At 53.4% G+C, this 12568-nt stretch overlaps 1 protein-coding gene across 1 annotated transcript; it reads left to right on the top strand.

The window, feature by feature from the left end:
* Positions 1-8341: 8341 nt before the first annotated feature.
* Positions 8342-12568, top strand: PCDH8 (protocadherin 8). Its single transcript, XM_059466306.1, has 3 exons — positions 8342-10753; positions 10896-11106; positions 11575-12568. The coding sequence occupies exons 1-3, from the start codon at positions 8342-8344 to the stop codon at positions 11946-11948; spliced, it is 2997 nt and encodes a 998-aa protein (XP_059322289.1). The 3' UTR covers positions 11949-12568.

Raw genomic sequence — 12568 nt, 5'->3', positions numbered from 1 at the left:
TTCACTTACACAGCTACAGTAATTAGATTTCACATTTCTTTACACTCTCATGGCATTGTTTTAGCCTACTGAGGAGGCACTCATATATAGTACACATATATTATAAATTATCTCCTGTAATTATCATATTCATTATAATATATAACACATGCATATACATACATAATGTTGCTGAAGCAAACTCAAACCTCTTCAGTTCTAAATGTTCAGGATGCTCCAAGAGAATCTCCAACTGCTTGTTTGTTAGTTTTATCTTCGGCAAGGCTTCACCCATCTGTGACCCTTCGCTTACAAATCGTGCCTGATTGCATCATTTCCTACTTTTCCCCCACCACCATGTACCTCTCTGGAAAAACAAAGCCTTCAGATCTGCTCACTGCAGAGATGCAAATTCTTTTAGGCAGAAAAATGAATTTGATGTTTAGTACAGCAGCAAACAGAAAAGTCACTTAAGCCGCCAGCCCTTATCTTTTGGGATAACATAGATTTTATGCCTCTTTTTTGGTCTAATTTGATGCATTTCTTTTGCACCTACTCTCTAAGCCTCCAGCTTTTATGTGAAATCATTCCATACATTTATTGTGGCACTTAAGAAGCGATAACAATTTATTTAACTTTTCAGAACAGAATTCTGCAGACTTTGGGGGCAGATGATTTTTTCCTGGGGATCATGAGGTGGAATATGTGATGGTGTATGCATTTCCAGATGCAAAAACCACAGACACAGGGTAGCAATGTGCACCTCTTTTTAATGTGAGTTAAACAAGTGAAGGCACCAAATGGCTAAACTTGAAAAGGCAAACAGGTAATTCCCCACAAACTGTAAAAGGGCTATATCTCCACAGAATATGTCTGCAGAAGTAAACTAAGCAGAGCCAGAGTATGGAGCATTTCATTCAGTGCTGTAGATGTAGCCATAGAGATTGCAGTGGTTTCCAAATTGCCTCCTTGTCCTGCTGTGATGCACACTCACAGGTGCAGGAGGGACGGGTGACATTTGGGGACTGACTGGCTAACTCATAAAGATGGGCAAACGTGCCCTTCAGGGCTGTGGTACACATGCATCCTTCAGCCATGGAAACAGCTCTAGTCCTCTCCACTCTGTCACCAGCTCCAGTCCCAGGTCACATCACCCCAGGCCAACATTCTGCCTCCTCAGCCAGACCCCTTCAGTGAAGGATATGTGGAGAACGAGCAAATGCCATACATGAAAGATGAACAGTGAGTACAGGAATGTTTCATAGGTCTGGAGGTGCTGCAGAGGTCAAAGAATGGCAGATGTGGTCAAAAAAAAAAAAAAAGAGAGAGTCACCCAGTGGCCTTGAATGGCAGTCTGATCTAATCCTGAGCAATACCCCAAACTCTTGAAACGCAGCAGAATGCAGTAGCAAAAAACCTCAAAGCAAAAATCCTGGATTAAACGCTCAAGAGCACCCAAATGATTTAAGAATCAGATTTGCCAAGCTTCGGAAAAGTTTACTTCTCTTCAGCTCAATAGGAATATCTAAAGTCTTTCCATCTCTCTTGTAATGGGATGTGTTTGCTCTCCATCCTCCTCTGTACAGCTATGTACTGTTTTCCTGCCCTGCTCTGCCTGGAGCTGGCTGCATGTCAGGCAGCAACACCCTGGCAGACATCGAAGATAAAATCCATCACCCAACACATTGTGGGGGGGCAGAGAGGGACATTTAACACTGAGCCCTCCTGCACTTTGGAAAGGGAGATGATCCCAAAACCAGGACGAAGGAGAGCAGCCTGATGGAACTCACCACCACTCCCCCCACATCCTTCAGCTGTGGGGTGCTTCTCACTGTGCCAAAATAAAACCTGGTGCTGGGCAGACTCCCAGCCCTGGAAGCAGCCGGCTGAGGGAGGATGCTCATAGAGTGTGCTCCTGCCCTGGCAGGCGGCCAAGTGCGGCAGCCGCCTGCGTCTGAGCTCTTGCCCTGCTCTCACAGCCTCTTCAGCAGAAGTGACACCAGGCACACTCTTGCTCACAGCCTGCTGCCGCTCAGGAGCTTGGGAGAAGAAGAGACTTAGTCCTTCACAGCTGGGGGCTCTGACTTTGCAAGCTGAGGCACGATTAAGATGGAGGATGAGGGGGGAAGCAGGGGGGAGAAGGAGAGGCGAGATGGAGGAAGGGACTCGTGGCACATGTCTGAGTCCCTGATTCCCTGTCGCATTCTCTCCCCCCGTGCTGCCTCTCACTGTAATCCTCTGGGAAACAACTGGGAGCAGAGCAGGGCTAGAACCTGCAGGCCCCCTCAGCCTTGAAATTAGAAGCTGTGGCACTGTGCCCAAGCCTATTAACCCCGCTGCGATATTGGGCTAATGAGCTCCAGCATGGCATCACGCTAAGGCAACTTCTCCCTCCCTTAACGAGGATTCCTTCCCAATGTCCCCTCCTATGCCACAGATGTACCAGTGGAGGGGGTGAGAAATCACATGTGCAGGGTGATACTGAAAACATTTAGACAGCAGAGAAATGGGAAGGCTATTTTTATGGGCATAGTAAAAATATATTGGCATGTACGTAACTATCCTTGTGCTTGGGTAAGGATATGATCTTACTGGGAAGGGCCTCCGAAACTGTGGGAAGGTGGCAGAGCCCAAAGAGTGACCGGACCACGCTTGTTGAGTGTGGCACTGGGTGGGTGGCACTGGCTGGGCAGGGGCAGCAGAAGGACATGCAGAAAGGGACTTTGCACACGAAATAGCCAGGGAGCTGTTTCTCGGAGAAATCAGTGGAGCCCATCACAACCAGCACACATGAGTATTCGCAGAGGACTGTACATCTTTCTGGGAGCTAAGAGGTGTATTTCTTCCACCCATTCATCATTTGTAAGAGTCTAAAATTCCAAACAGTCCTTCAAGGAGGAGAGTGTGAACAAGACCCAGGAGGAAACAAGGAGCTGCTGGAGGAAAGCCAAATATATCAGTGCGGACACCTTCAAAGTGCTGTGAAAGACATCCCAGCCAGGCATGTAGCAGCCACCATGGAGCAGGAGCACCAATCCACAACAGCCAGGGAGAGAAGCTGTGCAAGTCCCTTCTTTAACATCCTAGTGATCTGATCAGACCTCAAGCTATGGAGAAGGTAAGCACTTCTTCTAAAAGTCCAGACTGGGGACAGACATGAATAGCTATTCTGCTATCTGCACTCCCTAAATCCAAAGGCATTAAGCCCATAAGGGATGTGCATAATAAAGGTAGTTACTTCTAAGGCATGTCTGATCTAATAACAGTCCTCCTAGTGGACAAAAAGCAGGACTTGGGCTGTCACTTGTCCAATGCACCCACGGTCTGTAGACATGAGAGGTTGAAACTGAGATCCTCAAGCCCTCAGTCAAGCTAAAATGTGTCCAACTTCCACAGAATCCAATGACAATTGAATACCTAAATATCCCAGACCTTGGTGGGGCTGAGCCTTCCTCCAGATGAGAGAGTTGAGAACTGAACATGAGAACCTGCCTCCTGGTTTAACAGCTTGAAAGCCTCATTTATCTCTACTGGGGCAGAAAACATAGAGGGTAAAGAGAGCTGGAAAAGGGGTGGGCAGTGAGAGGGTGGGTGGAGGAGTGGAAAATGAAAGGGACACCAAGGAGTAAGGTTATGTGGGAACATAAGCTGGGTTAGGAGGCAAAGCCTCATATTCAGATATCTTGCTAGCAAGACAGACCAGAGAACACCCTCAAAAAACCTGCAGCAGCCCCTGGCTGAGGACAACATGGGGAGACCTTTAGGAATGCAGTGTGCCAAGGATACCTCCAGGCAGCTCGCACGAGACCCACGCTGTGTGGGGAATGCAGAAAACTGGTCTTTTGTTTCATGCCCCTTTGTTTTAACCTCTTGTATCAAAGACCCCAGCTGCTACTCCGGGAGAGGCTAGAAATTAATCCAATTAAAAAATAAATTCCCTGTGGAATCAAAACTGCTTGCTGGGTAGGGGGTACGGGCATGCAATTTCTTTCTTCTGCAAAATAAACTCCTTCTTCTAACCCACATTTCACAGAGGGGAGATGCAGCCAGGGCAGCATTTGAAGCAAATAAGCAAATGATCACAATGATTTATAGCCCTGGTACCAACCCACAGCTCAGGGGAAGGTTTGCAGCGTGTCTTCTATAGCCGGCATGGCTGGAGACAGAAGCACAATGCCGCATGCTACCCTCCAACACAAACAGCCAGAGAGCAACAAAACCCTTCACTGCTTCGTTCCACTCCTTTGTTTTCCAGGGGTTTTGGTCAGCCCGGGCTTGTGGAGCTTGACAGGTTAACCCACACTTCCTTAGTTTCAGCAGAAATGATTAAACAGGGGGGATTGTTTAGACCCTGAAGCAGAAGGAATTCCTTTGTTTTTGTAGATCACTCCAAGACAGCCAAGCTGTGGGGATGCCCAAGAAGAAAGAGACAGGGCCTGAGCATGGAGATGAGTTTCCAGGGAGGGAGGGCCACGCCACTACTCTGCAGGCTAAGAGACAAGGGGTGGGGGGACATGTTGCACCTCAACTTCATGTCTGGAGAGAGGTCAAACAGATCCTCTGGTGTGTGGGTGAGCAGGACCAGCTGGAGACCATGCCCAGGTAGCCTGGCTTCTCCTGGGAGACAGTCATACCACCCCAGGGGTTGTGCCACAAGGGATCCCACCCCACCACCCCCGGGGCACACACTCACTATACAGTCTGTGTGCTGAGAGGGCCAGACAGGGGCACTTTCAGTAGCCAAAGCTTGATACCTTTAAGATCTCCTGGGAACAGGGACACACAAATATTGTGCAACAGGGAAGCACACTGCCCCATGCTTGTGTGAAGCTGCACACTCTCCCTCAAGTGTGGTACATGTGGTCCTGAGATACTAGATGGGAGCTCAATGGGAGCCTTGCCTTCTCTCACACCTCTAAAACATAAGATCTTCAAGCTTATCTCCATGAACAGAGATCTCTGGGCAGGATCCCAGGCACCTGTTGCTAGGAGGGAAGCCTTACCCTGTTGCACTGGGAACACTTGACACCTTGAGACATATGTGAACCTACTGTGCTGTAAGCGATGGGAAAATGCAGTGAAGTGTCATCGCTCAGCTGGAGGAGTGAAGAACAGGATGAGGTCCTGGGGTTTTGCCACCCCTCGTAAGGCAATAACTGCCTGGGAGGAGGGAAAAGCACCCACAAACTTAATTTCCAAGATCTGAATTGGGGGAAGAAAGAAGTAAATATAAAGCTGAAAAAGAGAAACCTGGAGTGATTTGCTGGTGATCACTTACTTGACTGATATTGGCAACAGGCTGCTGGTCTAGGAGTGCTCCCCCTCCTTGGGAGCAACACATTACCCAGGATCCCAGGTTCACAGAGGTGTGTGGGGAAGCCTTGCTTTTTCCTTTGCCTGGCACCCATCTCTCGGAGCAGCTTTGATTTCTGTGTCTAAAGAGGTACAGAAAGGAGCTTGGCAGCAGAGATCAGACCTCTGGACACCGCAAAACACCTCCTTCTTTGCACGCTCTGAGTCTCCGCAACAACACTAAGTGCAAGGGAGCTGGTAAATTATTAAAACAACCTTGCAACAGCTCCAGAGAAACCACCAGTGCCTCAGATTCAAAGGAAAGGCTGTGGTGTGAGAATCCCCATTAGTAACAATACGCACAGTTTGCAAGAACATATGTCCCCACATGGAGCAATCAACCAATCTGGGCTGTTTAACCACAATATTTCAAAGAAGTGCTTTTAATGCAGCTGATCCGTATGTTTATTTTGAGCTGTAAAACAGGATTCTTCACTAGCCTTTCAGAACATTTCTGTGGTGGGCTCTACTGGGGAGAAGGCAGAGAGACTGATACATTGGGGTTTTTTAAAATCAAAGTCACGACAGTGGGAAAAGAATAACCCAAGCAGGCAGAAAGTGCATTTGAACTCTAAAACAAAACACACACGCACAAAAAAAAAAGGCATGAGGAGCAAGACCCCACTGTGTCCCTCTTAAAAATGGGTTTGGATAGAAAGCATGTGAGAGTGGGACTGGGTAGATGGGAAAGGAAAGGATTTCCAAGCCTCCCCTTCTGATTCAGATACTTGAGCACACATTGAAAGTACAGCCCTTTTCACCCTTATCTCCTGCAAAGTGCGTGGGAGGTGAACACAGGTCCTGGTTTATCGATTGATTGGCTTTTTTGTAAAGAATAAGAGCTCCTCGTGGAATAGCCATGCCTTTGCGGGGAGGGGGAGGTGGGGGGAAAGGTCTGGTCTCCTTCCCTGCTCGATCTAATCCTAATTAAAAATAAATTACATGCTGCATGGAACTTGAAATGGCAAAGATAATCCTGTTACACACGAGGGGCCGCCCCGCTGCCCACTGCCCGCTCCCGACCGGCGGCCCCGTTCCCAGGCAGCCCGGTCCCGGTCTCCACACCTCGGAGCTCGGCCCGGCCCGGCCCGAAAGCTGCGCGCCCCTCCGGGCGGCCGCCTGCGGAGCTCCCGCGGGCGGGAGAGCAGAGCCCCGCGGAGGCTCGTTCGTATGGAAACCGCGCCTTCGGGGAGCTTTTGTCGGCGGCGGAGCGTGCCCCCCTCCCCGCGCCCCCGCAGCCGGGGCCGAAGCGCGATTTAAATCCCATTTCCATAAGCCGGCGCTGCGGGCAGCCCGCCGCCCCCCGCTCGCGTGCCGCCCCGCGCATCCCGCACAGCCCGGGATGGAGCCCCGGGGTGGAGCCCCGGGATGCGACCGCGCTCCGTGCGCCCCGCCGAGCGCTGTTATCCCGGCTTGGCAAAGGAAACCGGACCGCATTCTGTTTGTCACCCTTTTGCTTTAAAATGCGTCTCTTGGGTTCCCTGAGACGGAGAGGAGAGGAGAGGAGAGGAGAGGAGAGGAGAGGAGAGGAGAGGAGAGGAGAGGAGAGGAGAGGAGAGGAGAGGGCATGAGGTTTCCCGGAGAAGCGGTTGCCCCTCAGGACCCCCATCTCCCTCCCCATCAGGGCTTCCCCCTGCGGGCCAGGGCGGACAGCCGCCCTCCCCACGCTGCTGAGGCGCGGCGGGGCCGCGGTGGGCTCCGCGCAGGGCCTCGGTGCCTTGCGGGGCAGATGGTTTCGTTCCCCCCGGTTCGTGCCAGGTTTCAGCCTCATGCTGTTATTTTGTTCTTCTGGAACGAGACTGGTGTTGCTTCCCAGAGAGGCCCTATTAGGACAAAAAGAAAATCCTGTGAATAGGCGTAACAGGGCACCAGGAGGGATAGGTCTTAAATGTATTTTAATATGAGCAGGGCATTGTGTGTAATTCAGCGCTCATCATCGTTTAGTCAAAGAGTTATGGCAGTGATTGGGAATGAATAGAGGGACATAATGGATACATGTGGCGTTTGCTCATTATATTCAACTTAGTCCAACTCCTCTGTGGAAACTGTTCAACTTTCTCTCCCTTTAGCCTGTCATAGTGAAATAATACAGACATTGGTTCCTCGAATGGGATAGCCTGCCATGCTATTATATTTCTACAGCTAACGAGGGCTTCATAAGCCTTTGATACTGCCTGATCTTTGAAACCTTTCCAAATCTCCTCAAGCTTATGCTAAATCCTATTTGGAACTTTTTTTTTTCTTTTTTTCCTCCTCGCCTGCTAGTGCCCCAGGCTTAAGAAACCCGGGCGGTGACATGCATACTAAAGCATGCGGGGACACCTCCTGAAAGGCGACTTACAGCGCTGATCACAGGCTCTCACGCGAGTGACACACCACTCCGGGCGCAGCTGAATGCCGCCCCCGCCGCTCCCCCGCACCCCGCTAATGCGCGCCCGCCCCGCGCCCCCGCCCGCGCGGCACGCCGCGACACGCCGCGACACGGCACGACATGCCACGACACGACGCGGCACGGCACGGCACGGCACCTGTCCCAACTTGCCGGCAGGATTAACAAACCCCACCGTGCACTGCACTCCGCGCTCCCCGCACCAGCTCCGCTGCCGCACCTCCGGAGAGAGGGAAGAGACGGGAGCGGGAGGAAAGGAGGGAGGAAAAAAGAAATAAATGAACGGAGGAAAAGAAATAGCGACGGTGCGGGGGAAGGGGAAAAAAATGGGAAAAAGAAAAGAACCCCCCCAGACCCCGCAGACTTAAAGAAAACAAAGGCGAGCGCCCCCCGACCCCGCTCCCGGCCCGGCCCGGGGCGCGCCGGGGGCCGCCCGCCGTCCGCGCTGCACCGCCTCCCATTGGCTCCGCCGCCCGCTCATTTGCATAGCGCCGTCTATGAAAGGCGGCGCGGCGGCGCGGGCGGGCGCAGACGGCGGTGGAGCCATTCCTGTGCGTCCCGCCCGAGCCCGCGCTCGTCCCGTCCGCACCGCGCCGTCGGGCTGAGCTCCGCGCCGCTGCCATGAGCCCCCTGCGGTTGCTGGCCGCCGCCTGCCTGCTGGCCCTGTCCCGCTGCAAGACGGTGAGGTATCGCACCGACGAGGAGGGCGCGCCGGGCACGGTGATCGGTACTCTGGCCGATGAGATGCCGGTGAAGGCGCCGGGGGAGATGAGCTTTCGCCTGATGCGGCAGTTCAGCAACAGTTCGCTGGTGCGGGTGCGGGAGGAGGACGGGCAGCTGAGCATCGGTGAAGCGGGGCTGGACCGGGAGCGGCTGTGCGGCCAAGCTCCGCAGTGTGTCCTGGCCTTCGACGTGGTGAGCTGCTGGCGGGAGCGCTACCGCCTGGTGCACGTGGAGCTGGAGGTGCGTGACATCAATGACAATGCACCGCGCTTCCCCCATGCCCAGATGGCGCTGGAGGTTTCGGAGAGTGCTGCACCCGGCACTCGGCTCCCGCTGGAGGTTGCTGTGGATGAGGACGTGGGCTCCAACTCCATCCAGAGCTTCCAGGTCTCCCTCAACAGCCACTTCGGTGTGGAGGCACAGACACGGGCGGATGGGGCACGCTGTGCCGACCTGGTGCTGCTCCAGGAGCTGGACCGCGAACGCCAGCCCTCCTACACCCTGGAGCTGGTGGCCAAGGACGGTGGCAGCCCAGCGCGCTCAGGCACAGCCACCGTGCATGTCCGTGTTCTCGATGCCAATGACAACAGTCCCACATTTGCCCAGAGCTCAGTCACGGTGGAGTTGCCTGAGGATGCGCCGCCCGGCTCCCTGCTGCTCGATCTGGATGCTGCTGACCCTGATGAGGGCCCCAATGGTGAGGTGGTCTATGCCTTCAGCAGCCAGGTGCCCCCTGAGGCACGGCGGCTCTTCCGCCTCGACCCGCGCTCGGGCCACCTCACCCTGGAAGCCGCCGTGGACTACGAGCGCACCCGCACCTACGAGCTGGACGTGCGTGCCCAGGACCGCGGGGCCAGCCCCCGTGCTGCCACCTGCACCGTCGTCGTGCGCCTCACCGACGTCAACGACAACGCCCCGCGCATCAGCATCAGCGCCCTCCGTGGCGCCGCCAGTGCGGCCGGCGTGGCCTACGTCAGCGAGGCGGCGGCCACGGAGAGCTTCGTGGCCCTCGTCAGCGCCACGGACCGCGACTCGGGCGCCAATGGGCAGGTGCGCTGCAGCCTCCGTGGGCACGACCACTTCGCCCTGCAGCGGGCCTACGAGGACAGCTACATGATCGTCACCACGGCGGCGCTGGACCGCGAGCGCATCCCCGAGTACAACCTCACCGTGGTGGCTGAGGACCTGGGCTCGCCGCCCTTCAAGACCGTCCGGCAGTACACGGTGCGGGTGAGCGATGAGAATGACAACGCGCCGCTCTTCGCCAAGCCCCTCTACGAGGTGGCAGTGCCAGAGAACAACCCCCCGGGCGCCTACATCACCACCGTGGTGGCTCGTGACCCTGATCTTGGCCACAATGGTAAGGTCACCTACCGGCTCCTGGAGACGCAGGTCATGGGGGCCCCCATCTCCACCTACGTCTCAGTGGACCCCGCCACTGGGGCCATCTATGCCCTCAGGACATTCAACTATGAGATCCTCAAGCAGCTGGACCTGAGGATCCAGGCCACTGATGGTGGCTCCCCACAGCTCTCCAGCAGCACTGTTGTCAAAGTGAGAATGGTGGACCAGAATGACAACCCTCCTGTCATCATCCACCCAGTGCTCACCAATGGGACTGTGGAAATTGGTGTGTCCAGCAAGACCTCCCGTGACTCCCTGGTGGCCCAAATCAAAGCTCGAGATGCAGATGATGGGGCCAATGCTGAGCTCACCTTTGCCTTCCTGGAAGAGTCCCAGCAAGACCTCTTCACCATCAACCCAAGTACTGGGGACATTGTGCTGAGGGGTGACCTCTCTGAGGAGCTGGGACAGCTATTCAAGGTCATCCTCACTGTGACAGACAATGGCAGACCTCCCCTGGCCACAACTGCCACGGTCAACTTCCTGGTGACTGCCACTGCTCCGTCCAGTATCCAAGACATAGCCAAGCCCAGCTCCTGGGAAGGAAAGGCTTTGCAGTGGGACATCCCTCTGATCGTGATCATTGTCCTGGCAGGCAGCTGCACCCTCCTCCTTGTGGCTATAATCACCATCGCCACCACCTGCAACAGGCGCAAGAAGGGGAACAACATCAAAAACAACACTGCCCTGAAGGACCAAATAGACATCTCCCACCTGGAGAAGGGCCATCAGGAGGAGGGCAGCCAGAGGGGGAACATGTTTGAGGTCCGAACCTTTCCCAGCAAAACCTCCTTCACCAGCCCCGACCCCTCTCCAGCGGCTGAAGAGATCTCCACCACTGAGAGTGGCAGTGACAGCACTTGCCTCTATGAGGGTCAGAAGAGGCTGAGGGGACAGAGTGGGGAGGTAAGGTCCCACCAGAGGAAGTGGGGCAAAGGGTTGGGGGGTGTCTTGGAGGATGTGAATTAGCTGCAGAGGTGCAGTTAATGTTGGTTTACTTTTCACCACTTCTCTCCCTCATATCTCCTTTGATTTTCCTCCCCACCAGCAGGGTTTTGCTGCCACTCCGAGCTACAACAAGGAGCCTGCTCCCCCCGTGGCCATTTGGAAGGGACACTCCTTCAACACCATCTCTGGCCGGGAGGCAGAGAAGTTCAGTGGCAAAGACAGCGGCAAAGGCGACAGTGATTTTAACGACAGCGACTCGGATATCAGCGGAGATGCCCTGAAGAAAGATCTCATCACACACATGCAGAACGGTAAGGGCTCTGCCCCTGCTCCCCACTGGACCTCAGACAGAAAGATGGATGGGTGGGGAGGTGGATGAGGGGACCCATCCCTGGGGCACAGGGATCAGGCAGGGCAGCTGGAAGGGGAAGCCAGACACTGCATGGCTCAAACTGCCCCTCTCCTTGGAGCAGGCTGTTTTTAGGTGTTGGTTCCTCTCTGCACTGAGAGCCCAGCACAAATTAGCATTTGTCAGAAGTGCTGTAGGATTGGATTTTTTTCCCAAAAAAAGGTTCCCTTAAAGCTAGAATTGCGAGGAGTGTTCCTAACAGAACAACATTACCTAACCAAGCCTGGGTTTTTGTTGCGCTGTAAAGCCTCCCCACTCCCACCGTCGGTGCAGTGAATCATCCTGTGACTGGTAACTCTAAGGATTGTGAACGGTGTGGATTTATTCCTGCAGTAACGACAGGTTTCTCCTCCCCTATCTCTCTCTCTAGGTCTGTGGGCATGCACGGCTGAATGCAAGATCCTGGGGCACTCCGACCGCTGCTGGAGCCCCTCCTGTGGCCGAGCCAACCCTCACCCCTCTCCATATCCTTCAGCACCCCTCTCCACCTTCTGCAAGAGCACGTCCTTGCCCAGGGATCCCCTTCGCAGGGACAACTTTTATCAAGCCCAGCTGCCCAAAACAGTGGGGCTTCAGAGTGTCTACGAGAAGGTGCTGCACAGGGACTTTGACCGGACGATCACGCTCCTCTCCCCGCCGCGCCCTGCACGGCTCCCCGACCTTCAGGAGATCGGGGTGCCCCTGTTCCCAGCCCCCTCAACTAGATACCTGGGCCCCCAGACTGAGACAACTGAGAAGGCGTAGCCCAGAGTGCTCCCCCTCGAGTGCGCCCCTCCCTGCGCACACAACTAGGTCACTCCCGAGAGCCTTTAAGTTATTGACCAGATCTAGTGTCGTATGTGTAAATATGCAAGATGTGCCTTAAAAATGAAGTCGTTTGGGAAAGATTTCCAATCAGATCAGTACTGTTTGATATTTGCAAACAAAAAAAATTGTTTGTAGTTAATGTAATTTTTATGAAATGTGCAGTATTTAAATTTCTTTTCATGTTTTCTACATTGGGGTTTTTTCTTTTACTTTTGGTTTACCCATGGCCTGCCATTTTTTGTAGTGTTTTTAACCTGTACATTGTGTAATGTAATGTTTGTACATAATGAAAATTTGTTATATTTTTATATAATAAATACTTAAAAATGGGAATTCTTGCCAAAGGAGCTGTCTGAAAGACACCATAATAACAATTAATATTAATAATAATATCCTGAATATGTAGAATCTTGTAAGGGAAATTCCTCTTTCACAGTGTAATAATAACCTAAGCAATCTAGTGTACTGAGAAGTTTGCCTTGCCAAATGTGACTTGTATTTCTTGAGTCTGTGGTCAACTTAAGTGTTATTTAATTGCCTTTGGTTCCTGTAATCTG

The sequence above is a fragment of the Ammospiza nelsoni genome, chromosome 2 (assembly GCF_027579445.1).
Source record: "Ammospiza nelsoni isolate bAmmNel1 chromosome 2, bAmmNel1.pri, whole genome shotgun sequence".
NCBI classification, from domain to species: domain Eukaryota; kingdom Metazoa; phylum Chordata; class Aves; order Passeriformes; family Passerellidae; genus Ammospiza; species Ammospiza nelsoni.
This window is presented reverse-complemented; position numbering and strand designations above follow the sequence as displayed.

Coding starts and splice junctions, on each gene's coding strand:
- PCDH8 (XM_059466306.1), top strand. CDS start 8,342: ATGAGCCCCCTGCGGTTGCTGGCCGCCGCCTGCCTGCTGGCCCTGTCC. Junction 10,754..10,895: donor TGAGGGGACAGAGTGGGGAG/GTAAGGTCCCAC, acceptor CCTCCCCACCAG/CAGGGTTTTGCTGCCACTCC. Junction 11,107..11,574: donor CATCACACACATGCAGAACG/GTAAGGGCTCTG, acceptor CTCTCTCTCTAG/GTCTGTGGGCATGCACGGCT.